The sequence below is a fragment of the Myxine glutinosa genome, chromosome 4 (genome assembly GCF_964187855.1).
Source record: "Myxine glutinosa chromosome 4, kmMyxGlut1.1, whole genome shotgun sequence".
Taxonomy (NCBI): Eukaryota; Metazoa; Chordata; class Myxini; order Myxiniformes; family Myxinidae; genus Myxine; species Myxine glutinosa.
In genome coordinates, this window is record NC_136264.1 from 72,032,752 (window position 1) to 72,057,352 (window position 24,601).

Consider the following 24,601-nt stretch of genomic DNA (forward strand, 5'->3'; position numbering starts at 1 on the left):
TTCATATTAATCGGAGAAGTAGTTACCGAGCTATGTCCAAAAAACGATTCAACCAATCAGAGAGCAGCGAGCTATCACGTGTGCCGAACGTGGCGAACAGACTCTGCCTCGGACGGCACATTTGAGAGCGTATTCATTTATTTCACGTTGGCAAACTATGTTGGCGCTATGTTGGCGTTAAACTATGTTTTAAAACTAATTAAAACTAATTTGCGATTCATCGTAACTGCGATATGCGACCTTCCGGACAGTCAAATGAGGACGTCACTTCCGGACTTAGGGATAGTCATAGTGACGACGTACTGATGCTGAACGTGGCGAGCAGACGCTGTAAGGTACGATCGATTGTAGTACACGTTTATAATAACTCTGCCGATACAGGCCCGATTAACTGCAGCGCCATCCGAGCTGCGGCGTCGGGACGATACATTCATTGTACGGTCACATCACGCACTTACGGGCACGCCCATGGGCCCATGGGCACGCCCATGCATGCATGGGCGAAGACATTTTTTTTTTTTTTTTTGGCAAGGAACGGGCACCCACGTACGGGCACGTCCTAGTAATACTAATTGCCAGTGAAAATTATATTTCATACAAAAAGACGCCAATTCTCTATGTAGAGGCTATATACAGTGGCATTGAGGACCAGCTTGCTGGGATGAATGATCACGGTGTGTACCCCGATTTAGAATAGGCACACCGTTTCCCTGCAATGCCTGCCTGCCTTACTGGAACCAATTACTGGAACCATTTACTGGATTACTGGATTACTGGATTACTGGATTACTGGAACCAATTGCCTGCAATGCCTGCAAAATTATTCACCCCCTATCAATAATGCCACATTTAAATGATTCTAATACACCCGCTCCCGATGGCAGCAGTAGGAAATAAAATATATGAATGATCGTTTTAAGGCCATTTTCCCCGCTGGAGTGGGGGTTAGCCTTGCGGGCCCCATGACAATCATGGTTCCCTGTTTGAGGCAATGTTTTTATGGCCGGATGCCCTTCCTGACGCCAACCCTTGGTCACGCTCTTACGATGCGCAGGGAAACGGTGTGCCTATTCTAAATCGGGGTACACACCGTGATCATTCATCCCAGCAAGCTGGTCCTCAATTTGCCGACCTCGGAAGGATGACAGGCTGAGTCAACCCCCCTGGCGTTAATTCAGCGATCGACCGGGATTCGAACCCAGGATCCTAGGATCCCAAGCCGGCACCCTAACCGCTAAGCCAACACCAGGCCAACACCAGGCCAGGCAGCAGTAGGAAGGGTCATGTATATACCCCACAGAGGATAATAACATTACAGTAGATCTAGACTCGTATAATGCCTCAATAACATCGAGCTACCTCCCGTTCAGTTTAGTGTTAAGCAGCAGTAGCGACTGTTTAAAAATGTAATCATACATGCTTGTGGTTTATGATATTTCCTACTTCCAGTAGGTAGGAGTGCCTCCCACAAAACACCACGATAAACTATTTTTGCATATGAACACAGTGCTTGTCCAAGTAGGGAAAACCAATTGGGGAGGGAGGGATATTATTAGTATCAATATTGTTTTGTAATAACATAAATATTGTGCTATTATTACTGTTGTAATTAGAAGCAGCTTTGGAAAAACTCCACGATATTAGCGATCCTGAAGCTAATATACACCTTAACATGGATTTTGCGCAAGACGGAAAACCCCCTTGAGGAGAGGGGGGAGCAAATGAAGTCGCCACCACTTCTGTTGCGTGCCCCTTAGTCCTCCTGTTAAGTTTGGTTGAGATTGAATAAGTAACAATCGAATGTATCGTGGTCAGACAGACAGACACATAAGCACCCAATTTGTATTTTAGTATGATTCCGAATTATGCAGAAACAATTTTTCCAAATGAACTTTTTTATTCATAACTGAAGAGATCAAACTAAACACTGTTATAGTTGAAGGAGGTTACATGTCAGGAATACCTGAAAAAACATGTACAAATCAAAGTTCACTGGTTGTAAACGTATTCAGCCCCACAGGTCAATACTTGCTGGAAGCAACTTTTGCAGCAATGACTGCTATGAGTCTTTTTAGGGTAGGTCTCTACCAGATTTGCAGTGAGATGGTGAAATATTTACCCATTCTTCACCTGAAAATTGGTTTAGTTCTGTCAAGCTTGATGAGGATTGTCTAAGGACTGCAATGTTCAAGTCTCGCCATAAATGGTTAACAAGCGTTACGCCTAGGTCCCCCGTCGGTGAAGTGATGTGAGTTGACAAAGTGGAAGACGCAGAAAACATGCTATGATATGATATTTCGCTCACAAGGTTCAGACATACATGGTGGCGGCCATCTTGGATTTTGACGTGGCGACCCAATTTTAAACAGCGTTCTTGCTTGTGCCTAGATACACACACACACCAGATTAGAAGTTGGTACTTCGCTTCTTTTTCGGGATATTTCGCTCAAGTTTCAGACATATATATGGTGGCGGCCATCTTGGATTTTGACGTGGCGACCCAATGTTCAATAGCGTTCTTCCTTATGCCGAGATACACCCACACACCAAATTAGAAGTTGGTACTTCGCTTAGTTTTCAAGATATTCATCTCACAAGGTTGAGACATACATGGCGGCGGCCATCTTGGATTTTGACGTGGCGACCCAATTTTCAATAGCGTTCTTCCTTGTGCCTAGATACACCCACACACCAGATTAGAAGTTGGTACTTCACTTATTTTTCAAGATATTCATTTCACAAGGTTCAGACAGACATGGCATCAGACATACATGGCGGCGGCCATCTTGGATTTTGACGTGGGTTGCATCCACACACCACATTCGAATGCGGTCCTTCATTGACGCACGCACACACGCACGCACGGACGGACACACGGACGGAGGGGAAAGCCATAGTCCCCCTTTCGCTACGCTGTGCGACGGGGGACAATTAGGTTCAAGTCAGGACTTTGACTGGGCCACTCAAGAACATTTATTTTCTTCTTATCAAGCCACTCCAGTGTGGCTTTAGTTTTGTGCTTCGGATCATCATCCTGCTGAAATGTAAATCTTCTTCCCAGTTTCAGATTAATGGCTGACTCATGCAGGTTTTCTTCAAGGATTCTCCTGTACTTTGCACCATACATTGTCCCTTCTATCCTGACAACCTTGCCAGTCCCTGCTGATGAAAAGCAGCCCCATAACATGATGCTGGCACCACCATGCCTGACAGTAGGGATGGTGCTGACTGGATGATGTGCAGTGTTAGGCTCACGCCAGAAGTAACGCTTTGAACTCAGACCAAAAGGTTAAATTTTTGTCTCGTCTGACCAAAAAACCCCCAAAAAACGGTTCTCCACATGTGTACAATATCATTAAGATGCTTTTTCACAAACTCCATACGAGCTTTTTGATGCGTTTTTTTCAATAATGACTTCTTTCTTGTCACCTGTCTGTCCATATAATAAGAGAGCAGGCTTTGTGAAGGGAGCAGGATATTGTTGATTGATGAACACTGACCCCCCTATCTCAGACATTTAACTTTGCAGATCTTTCAAAGTCATTGTTGGATTTACAGTGACATCCCAAACCAGTTTCATGCTTGCCTGGCTGCTGAATTTGAATGGGAAACCTGATCTGGGTAAAGTCTGGGTGTTATGATATGTCTTCTGCTTCTATACAATGGATTTCACCGTACAGAAAGCACCTCTAAAACCCCTTGCAGATGAGGCATTGCAGTTTCTAATTTTAGCTGCTTGTCAGGGGACATTAGTGGCATGACACATGCCAAAATGCAGAATTGCAGACTTCCTCTCTGGTCGCAGTCAACGTGTGGCCGTGAATGGAATTCTCTCATGTCCCCTTCCTCAAGGAAGTGTTCTGGGCCTTGTCCTTTTTCTGGTCTTCATGAATGATCTCTGCGACTCTGGAAAATCCTGTCTATCGCTTTTTTTTTTCTTTTTTTTGTATACAAGATCGAGCCTCGTGAAAGAGCTGACATTAATCACACAAAAAGTCAAACCGACACACAAAACACAAAAAACAAGGGGAGCGGCAGACAAGATGGGAAGAGAGGGGGAAGGACACAAACACAACATTTGAGAGCAGGGACATCGGGAGGACTTGGGGGGAGGTGGGAGAGGTATAAAACATATGAACACTGCAAGGACTCTAGGGTGAATTACCGGGGGTAGAAAATATCAAGGTTTTGGATGGGGAAAGATAAGAGATGGTGGTGAACAGCTGTTTTAAAGACCTGGAGGGAGGAGTGGGATTGAAGGGAGTGGGGGAGTTTGTTCCATAGGTGGGAGAAAAGGGGAATGAAAGAGTGAAGGTGAGCAGAGAGCCTAGATTTTGGCAGTTTAACCATAAGAGGGTTGCAGGCAGATCTTGTGCGACCTGAAGGAATATTGGGGGGACAGAGCACAGAGAGAGCTGGGGGAGCAAGGCTGGAGAGGAGTCGGTAGAAGACAGAAAGACCACCAACCTGCCTGCGGTGAGTGAGTGAAAGGCCCTCGGAGTTGACTTCATCGCAGGAGATTCCAATGATTCTGAAAGCTTTGGCCTCAACAGCGTGAAGCCGAGCTAGGTGTGAGGCAGGAGCACCAGCCCAGAGGGGGGAACAGTATTCCATTGAGCTGCGGATGAAAGCCTTGCATGTGGTGAGGAGCTCAGGTGTGCCAAGGAAGGACTTCGCATGACGGAGGATGCCCAGTCGGCGACTGGCTTTGGAGGCCAGCTTGGAAATGTGGTTTTCCCAAGAAAGATCATGGCAGATAGTGAGACCCAAAAGCTTGAGCGACAGAACTTCTTGGAGAGGATTGTTGAGAAAGTAGATGGGAGGGTTTTCCAGTCGGTCCTTTCGGAGAGACATTGCAAGAGTGTGAGATTTGTCAGGATTGAAAGACATGTTCCACTTGTTTGACCAGTCTGTGATTTTGTCCAGGTCTGCAGAGAGTGAGGAGGCTGCAGACTGCCGATCTGAGGGATGAGGAATGGAGCGGCAGATAGTGGAGTCATCAGCAAAGAGATAGAGAGGATTTTCCAGAGAGTCGGAGAGATCATTGATGAAGACCAGAAATAGCACAGGGCCCAGAACACTACCTTGGGGAACTCCAGCCAGAACAGGAAGGGGAGATGAGAGAAATCCATTCAGGGCCACACGTTGCCTACGACCAGAGAGGAAGTCCGCAAGCCATGAGTGGAGATTTCCATGAATACCATAGGAGGTGAGTTTGGTGAGCAGAACTGGGTGCCAGACCGTATCGAAGCCACGTGATATGTCAAGTGAGACAGCTCTGATTTCCTGTTTGGCATTGAGGACCTCCATCCATTGTTGAGACAGCAGAAGCAACATGTCCAGAGTAGAATGACCTGGTCTGAATCCAAATTGATGATCAGAGATCAAGCCATTGGAGAAGAGGAAGGATTTGATATCCGAAGCAATGATGGATTCCATGACTTTGCTGATAATTGGGAGCAGGCTGATTGGTCTGTAGTTGCAAGGATCTGTTTTTGCACCTTTTTTGTGTTAAGCTGTAATGTTTGCTGATTTCCAAGATGCTGGCAGATGACCTTGAGCAAAACAGAGGGTGAAAAGAACAGAGAGAGGGTGAGATAGAGCGGAAGAGCAGGATTTTAGGACCCGTGGGCTGATGCCATCTGGTCCAGTTGCAGAATCAGAGTCGAGGTTTGATAAAAACTTCTCCACCTTGTCAGGAGAGAAGGACACAGAGTCCAGGAGCAGTTGGGTTCGACTGGGAAAGGTGGGAACAGAGAGAGATGGGTTTGGGACACAAGATTTTGAGGCAAACACAGAGTTGAGGCATTCGGCTTTGTCACGTGCGGTGTCAACTGTGTAGCCATTTGAGGTAAGGGAGGGGATGGATGGGGGAATAAACACCAGAAACGGATTTGACCAGACGCCACCAGGATTTGGAGGAAGGAGACAGGTTTGAGAGTTCAATCTTGAGTGTGGAGAGATAGTGCTTCCTGGCACTCCTGAGGGTAGAAACACACTTGTTTCGAGCTTGGTGGAAGGAACTGAGATTGCCTTCAGTTGGATTTTGCCTTCCAAGACGCAAAGGCAAGTTGTTTCAGGGCAACTGCCTCACCACAAAATTCAGTGTACCATGGATGGGAGGAAGGGTAAGACAACTGAAGACGAGATGGGATAAATCTGTGCATGAGAGAGAGCAGTTTGCTTTGGAAGAATTCCCAGGAAGAATTGATGTCAGAGGCATTAGAGATGGGAGACCAGTCCAGTTGATTGATGGCTGCTTGCAGACCGTGCCAGTCGGCCTGAGTGAAATGCCAGACTCGTCGGCGCTGAGGAGGCTCTCTGAGAATGGCCAGTGAGATGTCCACTTTAACAAGCACATGATCAGAAGAACCGATTGGAGCAGAAGAAGAGCAGCAGACATTTGCAGGGAAGTTAGTCATAACCAAGTCCAGAAGAGAAGATACTCCATTGACTGAGATCCGGGTCGGGAAATTGACAGATTGTGTCAGTCCCAATGAGTCACAGAAGTCCTTTGCTGAGGTGCCATGGCTGGTAAGAGATGAACCCACAACCACCCAGCTGGCATGATGACAGTTGAAGTCGCCACATATGAGGAAGAGAGAGTTTGGATGAGTTGATAGAAGTTGGTCCATGTTGTCCGACAGCGAAATGTAAATGGAGTCATCACTGTTTGGAGGACGGTACAGAACACATATGAACAAAAGGTGGGAGCGAAGAGGAAGCCGTAGCCAGAGGTACTCCTGTGGGTGGGGTGGAGAGAGGGCAGTGCAGGGAGAGTGAGGAAAAGAGTTTTTGATAAAGATAGCCACCCCACCACCAGGACGAGGCTCAGGTCTATCGTACCGGAGGAGGGAGTAACCAGGAAGAGATATTAAGGAATCAGAGACATCTTGAAGGAGGAAAGTTTCTGTTAAGCAGATCAAGTCTGGATTGTCAGAAGCAACCTGTATGGAGAGATCAATCAGGTTTGAGTGAAGGCCCCGGATGTTTGAGGTCCATACCGTTAGTGAGGAGAGAGGGGGAGCATCGGGTGCAGGACAGCGGAGGGGAGGGGTAGGGTCAGATGAAGGGTGAGAGGGGGATGTAGGAAGAGCAGTTGATAGTGTGTCAGAGATTACAGAAGAGTTATAAGAAAGGGAAGGATGAGGAGGACAAAAGGTTTGATGGTGATGGGATGAGGCACAGTGGGGGTTTGTTTGAGGGGGGGGCAGAGGAAAGTAGAAGGTTGGGGGAGGTGGAGGTATGACATAGAAGGGAGACGAAGTGGGGAGGAGGCAGCTTTGAGAAGGAGGTGGGAGGAGGGAGAATTTGGGAGGGATGGTTGGGGGGGAGATTTGAAGGGGAGGGGTTGGGGGAGAGTTTTGAATGGGAGGGGCAAGGGGGGAGTTTAGGAGGGGAAGGGCAAGGGAGGAGATTTGAAGGGGCGGGGCAAGGGGAGACATTTGGAGGGGAGGGGCAAGGGGGGAGTTTAGGAGGGGAGGGGCAAGTGGGGAGATTCGGAGGGGGGGGGGCAAGGGGGGAGTTTAGAAAGTGGATGATTAATGAAAGATGAACATATATAACAAATTGGGTTTGTTGTGATTTTCAAGTTCGCGATTCGTTTAAGAACGATGGAGGAGGGATGGAATGAATGAGAATTTAGAGCATGGAGTGATTTGGAATCATAAGAGATTGAATATTTTTTTGAAATGGAATGAGTTGAAGAGGAAATTGAAAGGAGCCTTTTAAATAAGAAGAAAAATAGCGTGTTGTAATAAACCACTGAATAAAACACTGAAGGGGGTAGTTTAAACATATTTAAACAGAACTGTGAAGAACAATCTTACATTCACAAAAATACCAATGGGGAGAGGAAGCCTAGAGCGACGACCACGAGTCACTTGAACAGGGCAAAAGGTGGAAGGCAAGGGGAAAATGGGGGTGGGGCGAGACAGCGCACGTGGGCAGAGGCAAAAGCACACGAGGAGAAAGGGAAATAAAAGTTGTTTTTTTGTTTTTTTGGGGGGGTGGGGGGGTTACAACGTTAGACAAATAGTAGATGTTCAGTGAAAGTTTGGGGGAGAAGGGAAAAATCAAAAAACCTAGCAAAACCAGCAAGGGAAGAAACAAACTTCGACAGGGGAAGCCTGAGGCTGCAAGGCCTCACACCCCGCGCAGCAAACAAATGATTAATTTATTAAAGATAAACACCGAGAAACATCCATGGGACTCCCTATAAGTTCACACGCCGAAAGATAAAATACAGTTACGACAAAATACAATTGTGAAGAGACTTAACTTTGAAAACGTGGAGACCCATATTGAAGGAGGAGGGGTAGGGTCGTCCATTACGAATACAAGTCGTCCATTAGCCTTAAATCAACACAGACACATTCACATTGGGGACAAATCATTCACATGTTCTGTGTGTTCTGAAGATTTTTTTTATTTTTATTTTTATGCTAACAGAAGATTTGCTGATGACTCCACTCTCTGCCGATCCATTCCTCATCCCTCAGATCGGCAGTCTGCAGCCTCCTCACTCTCTGCAGACCTGGACAAAAATCAGGCTGGTCAAACAAGTGGAACATGTCTTTCAATCCTGACAAATCTCACACTCTCACTTTGTCTCTCCAAAAAGACCGTCTGGAAAACCCTCCCATCGACTTTCTCAACAATCCTCTCGAAGAAGTTCTGTCACTCAAGCTTTTGGGTCTCACTATCTGCCATGATCTTTCCTGGGAAAACCACATTTCCAAGCTGGCCTCCAAAGCCAGTCGTCGACTGTGAATCCTCCATCGTGCAAAGTCCATTCTTGGCACACCTGAGCTCCTCACCACATACCAGACTTTCATCCGCAGCTCCATGGAATACTGCTCTCTCCTCTGGGCTGGTGCTCTTGCCTCACACCTAGCTCGGCTACACGCTGTTGAATCTAAAGCTTTCAGAATCATTGGCATCTCCTGCAATGAAGCTGATTCTCGCTTGCTCACCGCAGGAAGGATGGTGGTCTTTCTGTCTTCTAACGACTCCTCTCCAGCCTAGCTCCCCCTGCTCTGTCTGTGCTCTGTCCCACAAATATTCCTGCAGGATGCACAAGATCTGCCAGCAACCTTCTTCTGGTGAAACTGCAAAAATCAAAACTCTCCGCTCACCTTCACTCCTGCTTTCATCCTGCATTCTCCTGCATTCATTCCTCTTTTTTCCCGCCTCTGGAACAAACTCCCACACCACACTCTCTTCAATCCTTCTCACTCCAGGTCTTCAAAACAGCTGTTCACCACCATCTCTTATCTTCCCCCATCCAAATCCTTCATCTTTTCTTCCCCCGTTAAAACACCCCAAATCCACATCTTTCAATCACCAACTTCATTCCTGAATTTCCTAGTAGTGTTCATTTGCTTTATAGTGTGTACCCCTTTCCCTCCATACTCCAAGCCCTCTCCCTTCCACAGATCTACCGACATCCCTGGTCTCTACTGTTGTTGTGCTTGTATGCTTTCCTCTCTCTCCCCCTAGTGTCTCCTGCTCCCTTTATTGTATGTTTTATTTGTCTGTGCTTTTTTCATGTTTATTGTGTTAGCTCTTACAAAAGCCTAGATTCTAAATTTTAAAAAATGATAAAAAAACAAGTCAGGAGACGACGATGGTTCACGAGCGAGCGGTATTCAATGACAAAGGTCAAAACCGAAATTGAAAATATATAAATATGAATGTATTATCTGTTATGAGACGAGTTAGCTACACAATACCGAAAATTCGGTTCGATTCCAACAACTTTGAAAATTTGACCTTTGTGACCTTGAAATGCCAAAACGAAGGTTATTGACCTTGAAATGAGATAGAAAATTATGTATAATCAGTTATGAGGTTAGTTAGCTACACAATACCGAAAATTCGGTTCGATTCTGACAACTTTGAAACTTTGACCTTTGTGACCTTCAAAGGTCAAAGGTCGAGGATTCTGAAATTTGTTGGAAAACTTGTATTTCATGATGTATGTGATAATACAAGATCATGTACGACATTTCACCCTATCAGGAAGCGAACAATGTAATAAAACCATCAAAAATCGTCTTTTCTAAATTGTGTGACCTTGTGACCTTGACCTTGGGGTGAAAATGAAAAATCGAGCTCCGTGGGGCTAAACACATGATATTGGCCTAACCAAATATCGAAACCCCTGTCAGATTCCCCCAAATCCCTTGGAGAAGATGTAGCTTGAACTCGATTACCCCCGAAAAAGACATCTTTTTCGGGCGTGGCTCCGCCCACAATGGGCGCGATACGCCCACTCTAGGCAGGACACAACTAGATCATGATATCCACCTCCCACCCAAGTTTCATCAAGATCGGATGATATCATCGGGTAGTTATGCTGCGGACAGACAGACACACACACAGACAGACGCACACACATGACGAATATAGTGGTCACTTGATAACTCGTGAACCAATATCATGCCAAATCATTGATGACCGTATCAGCGCATTAATTCATTTACTTTGATGATACTTCCTGGTTTAGTTAACAGATACAATTTATTTTAGGTTTGCTAATGGAAATGTGTATCCAAAATAACTCCATCTCACCTTCAAACGTGGAAAGTGTCATTGCTGCATCATATTCATTCGTGTGCCGCACGTTGCAGCTGATTCGCAAGATTGGTGGGAGCGCGCCTGTGCTGCTAACAGTGTCTACTGTGGGTTAGGACAGGCATTTATAATTTGTTCACGGTGTTGGCGACAACTCACCTCACTTTCATCAAAAGACACCATGGGATCTTTACTATCCACTAACTAATGCTGGCAGACCAGTCCCTAGCTGGCGCACAGTAGCACACTCCTGAGGATGGCACACTCTGATGCAACTTCCGGTCTGCGAAATACCAATCAGAGTTTTAGTCGAGTCGAGAGTCAAACCCAGACTAGACAGCTCAAAAGTGTGTGTGCCGCCTCAATACCAAGCTTTCAGACATATACTTCTGGCATTACTTACCAGTGTGGCTGCGAATATGCACACGAAGAGTGCCATTACTGGCAAATTTCTGGCCACAGTAAGGACATATCTTCTCTTTCTCACCAGTGTGTGTCTGAAAGCACATGGCAATGATGAAGAACTTTAAGAAGCAAATAAAGATAAGCAATGACAAGAAATATGTCTATAATATAACCAATAACCCATCGTCAAGAGCAACCAAGAGCAACCAAACCATTGTTTTATTTTTCATTACCTACTGTATGGCTATATGTGCAATTATCATTGACAGGAAGAAAATAATGCCTTGGGTCATACCTGACTGTTCCTGTTCTGGTATTGCTTAAGCACTGCCTCGTCTGCCTTAACCCTGCCCTTGGCAAATAAAGAGAAGCTTAGTAAGGAAGGAAGGAGTAAGAAGGACGTTTTGAGGATTAAAAGGAAGAAGGATAATTTAGAATGAGCAAAAGAAGAAGTAATAAGGAAGAATGAGTGAGGGAGCTCTGTTTTAAAATTATTCATTTTTTTAATTTAAGGTTGATGAAGGGAGATGAATGATAAAGATGAGCTTAAGGGTAGGAAACAAAAGGAGAGAAGGAAGTAAGAACGTGGAAGACTTATGACTCATGAGCACATGGCCAAGATAAACGATAACTCAAAATCGAAAAAATATTACCAAGTAAGAATGTACAAGAAGACATGTACAAATTCATAATATGCAGTGTCTTCAGAAAGTATTCACACCCCTTGATTTCTTTCACATTTTGTTGTGTTACAACCTGAATTTAAAATTGATTAAATTAGGATTTTTATTGTCACTGATCGACACAAAATACCCACCAATAATGACAAATAGTGGGGCAACTTAGCATAACAATTGTGCATTTTGTGAGGAAAGCACCAAATTTGGCACACTAGTAGACGATCATATTATGAAAAGATCTGGATATTGGGCCATCTCAGATTCAGAGATTTGATTTTTGCAAGATTTCGATTCGATTGGGATCGAAGAGAACACCTTCTTCGTCTTCTGTACAGTGAAGTTGCCAGCCATGAATTATCTGGCTACATCTGGGTGCTTCATTGGGAGTGCAACCATGTCCCTCAGGTGAACAGGGACCCACCTGGCATAGTGTGTGTGGTCTAAGGCATGGAACCATGGGACCAGTTCCGTCAGGGCATCAAGGTACATCGTGAATGAAGCCTGCCGCAGAGAACGCACGTAGACCAGTACCAACATCTCTAGTTCCAGCACAGTTGCCCAGTACTGAAAGTTGGGAATGTCTTCTCCTCTCTGGTGACACTAGTCTTCGAACTCAGGCAGGTCTTCTGCATCATCAGCATATGTCATGCAGTGGCGTTCATACGCACGGTGTTGCAGGATGTGCAGTGCCGCTGCAGTGATTTGATGAGCTCTTCTTGTGCGGGTGACGTGGGCAGCTCGCAGGAAGGAGTCGGCCGTCCCTGGCGTTGCAATCTCAGCTTGCAAATCTGCAAAATCTGCAAATCTTGCAAAAATAAAATCTCTGAATCTGAGATGGCCCAATATCCAGATCTTTTCATAATATGATAGTCTACTAGTGTGCCAAATTTGGTGCTTTCCTCACAAAATGCACAATTGTTATGCTATATTTATTTAGCTTAGCTGCCGGACTAAAAGTGGATTTTAAAATATAATTTTTTACAAAAAAGAAAAAATGAAACACAGAAATATCGAATTTACATAAGTATTCAACCCCCTGAGTCATGTCTGTATCAGCTTTGTACATCTGGATTTGGGGAGTTTCTCCCATTCTTCCTTGCAGATTTGCTCAAGCCCGGGTCAAGTTGGGTGGGGAGCGTCGGTGAACAACATTTTTCAAGTCTTTCCACAGATTCTCAATGGGATTCAGGTCTGGGCTTTGGCTGGGCCACTCAAGGACTTTCACGTTCTTGTTCTGAAGCCATTCCAGTGTTGCTTTGACTATGCTTGGGATCACTGTCCTGTTGGAATGTAAATCTTCACCGCAGTTTAAGGTCTTTTACACTCTGAAGCAGGTTCTCCTCAAGGATTTGCATGTACTTGGCTCCGTTCATTGTTCTCACTATCCTTACAAGTCTCAGTCCCTGCCAGAGAAAAGCATCTGCATAGCATGATCCTATCACCATCATGCTTCATAGTAGGGATGGTGTTAAATGGGTGATGAGGTAGAAAAGATTAACGGGGATAGAAAAGATCAAAGTTTTGGATGGGGAATGAAATGAATGAATGATCGTTTTAAGGCCATTTTTCCCCGCTAGAGCGGGGGTTAGCCTTGCGGGCCTCATGACAATCATGGTTCCCTGTTTGAGGCAATGTTTTTATGGCCAGATGCCCTTCCTGACGCCAACCCTTAGTCACCTCTTACGATGAGCAGGGATACGGTGTACCTATTCTAAATCGGGGTACACACCGTGATCATTCATCCCAGCAAGCTGGTACTCAATTATGCCGACCTCGGAAGGATGACAGGCTGAGTCAACCCCCCTGGCGTTAATTCAGCGATCGACCGGGATTCGAACCCAGGATCCTGGGATCCGAAGCCGGCACCCTAACCGCTAAGCCAACACCAGGGATGTAGATGGGAGGGTTTTCCAAATGCTTCTTTTGGAGGGACAGTGAGAGTGTGAGATTTGTCAGGATTGAAAGCATGTTCCATGTGTTTGACCAGCTTGTAATTTTATCCAGGTCTGCAGGGAGTGAAGAGGATGCTGTCTGTCGATCTGTGGGTTGAGATACGGAGCAGCAGAGGGTGGAGGTGTCTGCAAAAAGATAAAGAGGATTTTCCAGAGAGTCGCAGAGATCATTGATGAAGATTAGAAAAAGCACAGGGTCCAGAACACTTCCTTGAGGAACTCCAGCCTGGATAGTTGGAATGATAGCAAATGCATTCCAGTTGAGATGGCTGATCCAATTTATATATCATATACAGAAAATCTTGGTGAGGAGGCATGTTGTGGCTGGGCTAGTTCATAAATTGGTAAATGTTAATGGATTTTTTTTTTTTAAATCAAACTTACACACACAAGCTACTTGTAATTTTATCACGAGTTGATGTACAAACATCACAGCCTGACTTGAATGCACATCTATTGTTGCCAAGATGTATGACACCACAAAAGAAGATGCGTCAGCAGTCTTGCGAAGCGTGATATGACTTATAGCTCCCTTAATAATTGTATGTTTCAATATTATTGTCAAGATGGCGTGTTTAGCGCACAGCATGGCTGGACTAGAGATTTTTTGCAGTATGAAAAGGCATTTGAAGGAAAGGGCACATGTAAATTTAATAAACACTTGCCTTTTTGTGACTTTTAAGTACAGATGGAGTCACAAAGGCCTTGTCACAGTGATCGCAGCGGTAACGCTTATGGCCGTCATGCACAACTTGCACATGTACACTCAGCGTGTCCTTCCGTTTGAAAGTAGCAGAGCACTGTGCACATCTGAAAGTGCGTTCACCTGAAAGAGTTAACAAAAATGCAATTAAATGAGATACTAGGAAATGGTGCAAAAAATAAAAAGGGGGTCCATAGTTTTTAGGGCTTAGCAAAGCATGTCTCACATAGCTCTTAGGACTTTTGAATATGTCCGAAGGACATGTGATAGGGATAGGTTGTCAGATGTGAGGTCCATGTGAGAGATGGGTCTGGTCTATTTAAATGTGGAGAAGTTAAGGATGTCTGGTACATTTGTTCTCCGATGCGTGGAACGGGCCGAGAACTGGGTGAGGGTTCAGGTCTTTCTCAAAGCATGCCTTCCAACCTCAGGCTAAGTTCTGGCTGGCAAAAAAAAGCATGAGTTCCGGCCGCTGACAAAGGGAGATGGCTGCAACTCTGCGGCCATCATTCAGGGATGTGTGCGCTGGCTGTCATTGGCTGATGGCCATCACACGGTTCTTGATAACGCCCCGAGGGCGGAACATTGTGCTGAGCACGGAGGCGTGTTAATAAAAGTTTACAATCTGTGCAGGAGGGTCGTCTTGCACTTCTTCATCCAATTGAGCTCGTTTTCTTGTGTCCTCGCTGGTGTGCCAGCTCTTTGTGCCCGCTTTCCTGCCACTCTAACATGTAACCTGCGAGCTTCGGTCTGGACTGCCCTGCTTCTCTGCTTAATCTCTGCTTAAGATCTAACGTGTTGTTCTTAAAATATATATAAAAAAACAGGTTCATGGTGAACTTTACACATAAATCATATTGTAGCGGCTACCGCTGGGTTTTCACAATCGCCTTGCACCTATCAAGGATGCGGAGCGATCACCATGCCGGGCTCGTCCAGGACGCCCGGGCAGGCCCGCGCTCAACTTGCCAGGCCTCGGTCGGGACGCTCGGCCACGCCCCCTCTCGCCTTTCCTGAGCAAACGCTCCGGGATAATGTGTGTATATATATTGCTGCCCGATAAACGGGCTTTTCAGAGTACCTGAGTGTTTTGTTTGAATAAAGCAACTCGGACGAATTCCAGCTTTTTGTCGCGTCCATTCTTCCGATCGACGTGGGAGCCCGAGCTCCTTCATTGGTGACCTACCGACATGGACACGGCAGTGGCCCTTAAACTGCCTACCTTCTGGGAGGCTCACGTGGCGGTTTGGTTCGCACAGGCGGACTCCCTGTTCGCCCTGCGAGGCATCACGGCCGACGACACCCGCTTCCACCATGTGGTAGCAGCGCTCGGTTCAGCCACCGCGGCCCGCGCCCTGAGCCTCCTCGAGAGCCCGCCAGCCGCTGACAAATACGGCACGATTAAAAATCTCCTCCTCGATGCTTTCGCCCTCCCATCGGCGGAACGCGCACGGCGCCTGCTCGACCTGCCCGAGCTCGGCGACACGCGCCCTTCCGAGCGAATGGACTACATGCTTTCGCTGCTCGGCGAGCACTCTCTGGCATTCCTGTTCCGGGAGCTGTTCCTCCGTCAGCTGCCTAGCCCGGTACGCCTCGCCCTGGCAAGCTCGACGATCACGGATCCCCGTGCCCTTGCCAGGGAAGCCGACAAGATCTCCGCCGCAGGCCAGCGCATCGCAGCAGCGACCTGGGGCCCACCGCCGTCCGACGCAACACCCATGGCGCCCGAGCACCCGGCACGGTCGACGACCGAACTGCCGACGCAATTGGCGGCTGCTACACTGAGCCGACCACCTCCAGCACGACGACCGGGGCCTCCACCCGACCAAGCGTGGTGTTACTATCATGCCAGGTTCGGACAGAAGGCCCGGACATGCCGACCCCCGTGCACCTTCGGCAGGCCGGGAAACGGCCGGGCCGGCGTTCATTACCAGCCATGAGCGCCGGCCACACGGGCAACTTACTGTTCATCATGGATAAAGCGTCCGGACGGCGCTTCCTGTGCGACACCGGCGCCCAACTGAGCGTCATACCCGCCTCTGACCAGGACAGGCAGTCCGCGGTTTGCGGCCCCTCCTTGGTTGCGGCCAACGGATCGGCCATCCGCACCTTCGGCCTGCGCAACGTCACCCTCTGCTTCGGCGGCCAACGCTTTGCTTGGACGTTTGTAACCGCAAACGTGCCCATGGCTCTGCTAGGCGCCGACTTCCTCTGCGCAAATGGACTGCTGGTGGACGTCCAACGGCGTCGTTTAATCAATGCCGAAACCTTCAGCTCCCTGGTATGCACATTGAGCAGCTCCGCGCCGACCGAGCTGGCATGTGCCCTCCCGACGGCGAACGAGTTTGCTCGCCTGCTCACGGAGTTCCCGGCCCTCACGCGGCCGACGTTTTCAGCCGTCGCAGTACGGCATGGGATCGAGCACCACATACCAACCACGGGCCCGCCGGTCTACGCCAGAGCCCGCCGCCTCGACCCAGCCAAGCTCGCCGTGGCCAAAGCCGAGTTCGACGCTTTAGAACACCTCGGCATCGTGCGGCGCTCCGATAGCGCGTGGGCTTCGCCACTACACATCGTCCCAAAGCCAGGGGGCGGCTGGCGCCCATGTGGCGACTGCCGCCGCCTTAACGACGCTACCACCCCCGACAGGTATCCGATCCCGCACATCCAAGACTTCTCCGCCCGTCTGGCGGGACGGGTCATTTTTTCGAAAATTGATCTCATACGGGGATATCACCAGGTACCTGTCAGGGCGGCCGACGTCCCTAAAACGGCAGTCATCACGTCGTTCGGCTTATTCGAATTCTTACGGATGCCGTTTGGTCTCAAGAACGCGGCTCAGGCGTCCAGCGCTTGATGGACGGCGTGCTGCGTGACCTGCCGTTCCTTTTCGTTTACCTGGACGACATCCTCGTCGCCAGCACGTCCCGGGCCGAGCACCTCCTCCACCTCCGAACACTGTTCGGGCGCCTCTGCGTGCACGGCCTCATCGTCAACCCAGCCAAATGCCACTTCGGCACGACGGCCGTTGATTTTTTGGGCCACATCACCAAGAACGGGGCCGTGCCGCTGCCAACCAAGGTCGAGGCCATCACCACGTTCCCGCGTCCCCGCACCATAAAGGCCCTGCAGGAATTCCTGGGAATGGTGAATTTTTATCACCGCTTCGTGCCCCGCGCTGCTCAACTCATGCGGCCCCTCTACGAAGCCCTCCGGGGCAAGCCGGCCAAGCACGACATCGCCTGGTCCGCAGCAATGGACGCGGCCTTCCAAAGCTCAAAGCGGGCCCTCGCCGACGCAACACTGCTCACTCACCCGGTGCTCAACGCTCCCATCGCCCTCACCACGGATGCCTCCGACTACGCGGTGGGCGCCATACATGAGCAATGGGTGAACGGGGTTTGGCAACCACTCGCTTTTTTCAGCCGGCAGCTCCGGCCGAACGAGCTCAAATAAAGCACGTTTGACCGTGAGCTCCTCGGTCTACACCTGGCCGTCCGCCATTTCCGCCACCTCCTGGAGGGCCGACCTTTCACGGCGTTCGTCAACCACAAGCCGTTGGTTTACGCAATGGCCAAGGTCACGGAGCCGTGGTCGGCCCGCCAACAGCGCCACCTCTCCGCCGTGTCGGAGTTTACCACGGACATCCGGCACGTCGCCGGCAAAAACAACGCCGTGGCAGACTGTCTTTCCCGGGCCAGCGTGAACGCGGTCCACCTGGGCGTGGACTTCGCGCTTATGGCGGCGGACCAAACCACCGACACCACGGTGCAAGCCCTCCGGGCGGCGGACACGGGCCTCCGCCTGGCCGACATCCCCTTCGCGGACACTGTCCTGCTCTGCGACGTCTCCCAAGGCCAGCCTCGCCCCATCGTGCCCGTCACCTGGCAACGCCGCATCTTCGCCTCCCTCCACGGCCTTTCCCACCTGGGCCGGAAAGCTTCCCAGAAGCTGGTGTCGGCGCGATTCGTCTGGCACGGCCTTCGTCGGGACGTCCGCAATTGGACCAGCACCTGCACAGCCTGCCAACGGGCCAAGGTCCACCGACACACCCAGGCCCCGATGGCACCTTTCACCGTGCCCGAACGACGTTTCGACCACGTCAACGTGGATCTGGTGGGCCCCCTCCCCCCGTCACGGGGGTTCACACACCTGCTCACCATGGTGGACAGGACCACCAGGTGGCCGGAGGCCGTTCCCCTCGTCTCCACCACCACCGCCGACGTGGCGCAGGCTTTCATCGCCACCTGGGTCGCCCGCTTTGGCGCACCGGCGGACATCTCTTCAGACCGCGGCCCACAGTTCACCTCCGAGCTGTGGGGCGCGGTCGCCCGCAACCTGGGGGTCAAGCTCCACCGTACTACGGCCTACCACCCCCAAGCAAACGGGTTGTGCGAGCGATTCCACCGCTCCATGAAGGCCGCGCTCATGGCCGGCCTTCAAGACGGCGGTTGGGCCGACCGGCTGCCGTGGGTCCTTTTGGGCCTCCGCACGGCCCCCAAGGAGGACCTCCAGGCATCCACCGCCGAGCTTGTCTACGGCCAGGCGCTACGCGTCCCGGGCAAATTCGTGCCCGACGCTACCAGTCCCTGGTCCGCAGCTCACCAGCGCTCGGACCTCCAGGAGGCCGCCCGACGGTTTGCCCCCGTGCCAACATCCCACCACGGTGACCCCCAGTCCTACGTCCCCCCAGCACTTTGCACAGCGGAGTATGTTTTTGTGCGTCACGACGCACATCAGGGGCCACTCCGGCCGCCGTACGACGGGCCCTTCCGGGTCCTGCAACGGGACGACAAGTCGTTCGTCATCGACATCAGCGGCAGGTCGGACCGGATTGCGGTGGACCGCCTCAAGCCGGCGCACGTGGACGTCGACCAACCACCACGGGTGGCCCTTCCGCCGCGGCGAGGCCGCCCCCCGTCCACGGTGCCCCCCACTCGACCGCCCACCACCACACCGGACCCCCCCCCCCACGACCCGCCAGGGGTCGCTTCGGCCGGGTCATCAGGACCCCCCTCAAATTGACCCTGCCGGTGCAAGTCGATTCTGGGGGGACGTGTGTAGCGGCTACCGCTGGGTTTTCACAATCGCCTTGCACCTATCAAGGACGCGGAGCGATCACCATGCCGGGCTCGTCCAGGACGCCCGGGCAGGCCCGCGCTCAACTTGCCAGGCCTCGGTCCGGACGCCCGGGCATGCCCCCTCTCGCCTTTCCTGGGCAAACGCTCCGGGATAATGTGTGTATATATATTGCTGCCCGATAAACGGGCTTTTCAGAGTACCTGAGTGTTTTGTTTGAATAAAGCAACTCGGACGAATTCCAGCTTTTTGTCGCGTCCATTCTTCCGATCGACGTGGGAGCCCGAGCTCCTTCAATATCAGAATAAAGAGATTAGGAGAAAACATTGTACTTTTCCTGGAACTAGCAAGTTGCCCATGCCTGCTCGGAATTCTAAATGGGGTAGGGAAGAATAAGGAAAGTAAAGGGAAGAGGGTTAGCAGGTAGCATATAGGTGTGCGTACTCAACACTGAGCCATCAAGCTTGGGTTTGAATCTTGGCCCAGCTATAAACTGTCATCCTGGTGTTTCACATGCATGGCAATTCATCGATGTGTCCCCGTGCCTTGGATAGATGTTAATACAGGTGTCCCATCTGCTAGCACTTTGATGACTCTAACTGTGTTGTTCACAAAAAGTAGGCGAGTTGTCGCCGGCACCTTGTCCAAATTTCTGCACACTTAGTCGGGTATCCTGCTTCAGTGTGACGGCCTGTCCATGGCTGTAACCATGGCCAAATAAACTGCTAAGACAAAAACGAAGCTCTATATAGAGCATGGTGAACAAGAGAAAAGGGAAAAGGGAATACTTATGGAGAATATGGGGGGGGGGGGGGGGGGGGGGCGAGGATTGTGCTAAAATTAGTGCTGGGCGATAATCGCGATGGGACGAAAATCGTGCTTTGCGTTTGCTATTGCGATAACGATAATATAAATTAATTATCGCGATTGCTGCTGCGCATGCGCAGTCGGTAAATCACACCTTGAACCCGGATATTGACGGTGTATTGACTGCTTTAAGCGGATCGTGTGTTTGATCTCTCTCAAAAGATATACATGCATTAAATGCAGCTCTATAAAATAAAGCAGGTGATATAATATGAAATGTATATTGTCCAATATATAACTTAAATGGTATATCATTAAACAATGAACATCAAAACAAACAACGCCGACTCAAGGCACCAAAAGCACTTCCTTTTTTCGAAATCGGCCATCCGTTTGAGTTTGCTTTGTCTTTGCACAAAGTTAAACACTGAAGGTAACATCATGTCAAAGGTCGAGAATATGAGCACACTCAGTGTGTGGAGTTTTTGCACCGAGGACAAGAACAAGCAGGTTATCTTGTTCTTCTCTCCTCTTACCATACCATTGCTCGATGTGTTCCGTTAGCATGAAGCTTGCTCGGTGTGTTCCGTTAGCATGAAGCTTGCTCGGTGTGTTCCGTTAGCATGCAGCTTGCTCGGTGTGTTCCGTTAGCATGCAGCTTGCTCGGTGTGTTCCGTTAGCATGAAGCTTGCTCGGTGTGTTCCGTTAGCATGCAGCTTGCTCGGTGTGTTCCGTTAGCATGCAGCTTGCTCGGTGTGTTCCGTTAGCATGAAGCTTGCTCGGTGTGTTCCGTTAGCATGCAGCTTGCTCGGTGTGTTCCGTTAGCATGAAGCTTGCTCGGTGTGTTCCGTTAGCATGCAGCTTGCTCGGTGTGTTCCGTTAGCATGCAGCTTGCTCGGTGTGTTCCGTTAGCATGAAGCTTGCTCGGTGTGTTCCGTTAGCATGCAGCTTGCTCGGTGTGTTCCGTTAGCATGCAGCTTGCTCGGTGTGTTCCGTTAGCATGAAGCTTGCTCGGTGTGTTCCGTTAGCATGCAGCTTGCTCGGTGTGTTCCGTTAGCATGCAGCTTGCTCGGTGTGTTCCGTTAGCATGAAGCTTGCTCGGTGTGTTCCGTTAGCATGCAGCTTGCTCGGTGTGTTCCGTTAGCATGCAGCTTGCTCGGTGTGTTCCGTTAGCATGAAGCTTGCTCGGTGTGTTCCGTTAGCATGCAGCTTACTCGGTGTGTTCCGTTAGCATGCAGCTTGCTCGGTGTGTTCCGTTAGCATGAAGCTTGCTCGGTGTGTTCCGTTAGCATGCAGCTTGCTCGGTGTGTTCCGTTAGCATGCAGCTTGCTCGGTGTGTTCCGTTAGCATGAAGCTTGCTCGGTGTGTTCCGTTAGCATGCAGCTTACTCGGTGTGTTCCGTTAGCATGCGGCTTGCTCGGTGTGTTCCGTTAGCATGCAGCTTGCTCGGTGTGTTCCGTTAGCATGCAGCTTGCTCGGTGTGTTCCGTTAGCATGAAGCTTGCTCGGTGTGTTCCGTTAGCATGCAGCTTACTCGGTGTGTTCCGTTAGCATGAAGCTTGCTCGGTGTGTTCCGTTAGCATGCAGCTTGCTCGGTGTGTTCCGTTAGCATGCAGCTTGCTCGGTGTGTTCCGTTAACATGAAGCTTGCTCGGTGTGTTCCGTTAGCATGCAGCTTGCTCAGTGTGTTCCGTTAGCATGCAGCTTGCTCGGTGTGTTCCGTTAGCATGAAGCTTGCTCGGTGTGTTCCGTTAGCATGAAGCTTGCTCGGTGTGTTCCGTTAGCATGCAGCTTGCTCGGTGTGTTCCGTTAGCATGCAGCTTGCTCGGTGTGTTCCGTTAGCATGAAGCTTGCTCGGTGTGTTCCGTTAGCATGCAGCTTGCTCGGTGTGTTCCGTTAGCATGAAGCTTGCTCGGTGTGTTCCGTTAGCATGAAGCTTGCTCGGTGTGTTCCGTTAGCATGCAGCTTGCTCGGTGTATTCCGTTAGCATGCAGCTTGCTCGGTGTATTCCGTTAGCATGCAGCTTGCTCGGTGTATTCCGTTAGCATGCAGCTTGCTCGGTGTGTTCCATTAGCATGAAGCTTGCTCGGTGTGTTCTGTTAGCATGAAGCTTGCCCGGTGTGTTCCGTTAGCATGAAGCTTGCTCTGTGTATTCCGTTAGCATGCAGCTTGCTCGGTGTGTTCCGTTAGCATGAAGCTTGCTCGGTGTGTTCCGTTAGCATGCAGGTTGCTCGGTGTGTTCCGTTGGCATGAAGCTTGCTCGGTGTGTTCCGTTAGCATGCAGCTTGCTCGGTGTGTTCCGTTAGCATGAAGCTTGCTCGGTGTGTTCCGTTAGCATGCAGCTTGCTCGGTATATTCCGTTAGCATGCAGCTTGCTCGGTGTGTTCCGTTAGCATGCAGCTTGCTCGGTGTGTTCCGTTAGCATGAAGCTTGCTCGGTGTGTTCCGTTAGCATGAAGCTTGCTCGGTGTGTTCCGTTAGCATGAAGCTTGCTCGGTGTGTTCCGTTAGCATGCAGCTTGCTCGGTGTGTTCTGTTAGCATGCAGCTTGCTCAGTGTGTTCCGTTAGCATGAAGCTTGCCCGGTGTGTTCCGTTAGCATGAAGCTTGCTCGGTGTGTTCCGTTAGCATGAAGCTTGGTCAATGTGTTCTGTTCGTATGCAGCTCGCTTATTGTGTTCTGTTAGCATGAAGCTTGCTCGGTGTGTTCCGTTAGCATGAAGCTTGCTCGGTGTGTTCTGTCAGCATGCAGCTTGCTCGGTGTGTTCCCTGGGCATGAGGTTTGCTCGGTGTGTTCTGTTAGGATGAAGCTTGGTCAATGTGTTCTGTTAGTATGCAGCTCGCTTATTGTGTTCTGTTAGCATGAAGCTCGCTCGGTGTGTTCTGTTGGCATGAAGCTTGGTTGGTGTGTTCTGTTAGAATGCAGCTCGCTTGGTGTGTTCTGTTGGCATGAAGCCTGGTCAATGTGTTCTGTTAGTATGAAGCTTGGTCAATGTGTTCTGTTAGCATGAAGCTTGGTCAATGTGTTCTGTTAGCATGAAGCTTGGTCAATGTGTTCTGTTAGCATGAAGCTTGGTCAATGTGTTCTGTTAGCATGAAGCTTGCTCGGTGTGTTCCGTTAGCATGCAGCTTGTTCGGTGTGTTCCGTTAGCATGAAGCTTGCTCGGTGTGTTCCGTTAGCATGCAGCTTGCTCTGTGTATTCCGTTAGCATGCAGCTTGCTCGGTGTGTTCCGTTAGCATGAAGCTTGCTCGGTGTGTTCCGTTAGCATGCAGCTTGCTCGGTGTGTTCCGTTGGCATGAAGCTTGCTCGGTGTGTTCCGTTAGCATGCAGCTTGCTCGGTGTGTTCCGTTAGCATGAAGCTTGCTCGGTGTGTTCCGTTAGCATGCAGCTTGCTCGGTGTATTCCGTTAGCATGCAGCTTGCTCGGTGTGTTCCGTTAGCATGCAGCTTGCTCGGTGTGTTCCGTTAGCATGAAGCTTGCTCGGTGTGTTCCGTTAGCATGAAGCTTGCTCGGTATGTTCCGTTAGCATGAAGCTTGCTCGGTGTGTTCCGTTAGCATGCAGCTTGCTCGGTGTGTTCTGTTAGCATGCAGCTTGCTCAGTGTGTTCCGTTAGCATGAAGCTTGCTTGGTGTGTTCCGTTAGCATGAAGCTTGCCCGGTGTGTTCCGTTAGCATGAAGCTTGCTCGGTGTGTTCCGTTAGCATGAAGCTTGGTCAATGTGTTCTGTTAGTATGCAGCTCGCTTATTGTGTTCTGTTAGCATGAAGCTTGCTCGGTGTGTTCCGTTAGCATGAAGCTTGCTCGGTGTGTTCTGTCAGCATGCAGCTTGCTCGGTGTGTTCCCTGGGCATGAGGTTTGCTCGGTGTGTTCTGTTAGCATGAAGCTTGGTCAATGTGTTCTGTTAGTATGCAGCCCGCTTATTGTGTTCTGTTAGCATGAAGCTTGCTCGGTGTGTTCCGTTAGCATGAAGCTTGCTCGGTGTGTTCTGTCAGCATGCAGCTTGCTCGGTGTGTTCCCTGGGCATGAGGTTTGCTCGGTGTGTTCTGTTAGGATGAAGCTTGGTCAATGTGTTCTGTTAGTATGCAGCTCGCTTATTGTGTTCTGTTAGCATGAAGCTCGCTCGGTGTGTTCTGTTGGCATGAAGCTTGGTTGGTGTGTTCTGTTAGAATGCAGCTCGCTCGGTGTGTTCTGTTGGCATGAAGCCTGGTCAATGTGTTCTGTTAGTATGAAGCTTGGTCAATGTGTTCTGTTAGCATGAAGCTTGGTCAATGTGTTCTGTTAGCATGAAGCTTGGTCAATGTGTTCTGTTAGCATGAAGCTTGGTCAATGTGTTCTGTTAGCATGAAGCTTGGTCAATGTGTTCTGTTAGTATGAAGCTTGGTCAATGTGTTCTGTTAGTATGC

At 49.6% G+C, this 24,601-nt stretch overlaps 1 protein-coding gene across 1 annotated transcript in view; it reads right to left on the reverse strand.

The window, feature by feature from the left end:
- The window catches only part of PRDM5 (PR/SET domain 5), a 160,596-nt gene that overhangs the window by 16,441 nt on the left and 119,554 nt on the right, over positions 1–24,601 (reverse strand). Inside the window, exons 11-12 of the mRNA XM_068112530.2 lie at positions 14,281–14,441; positions 10,982–11,075 (exon numbers count right to left, since the gene is read on the reverse strand). Of these exons, the coding sequence (XP_067968631.1) occupies positions 10,982–11,075; positions 14,281–14,441 (255 nt within the window). The remainder of the gene's footprint in view (positions 1–10,981; positions 11,076–14,280; positions 14,442–24,601) is intronic.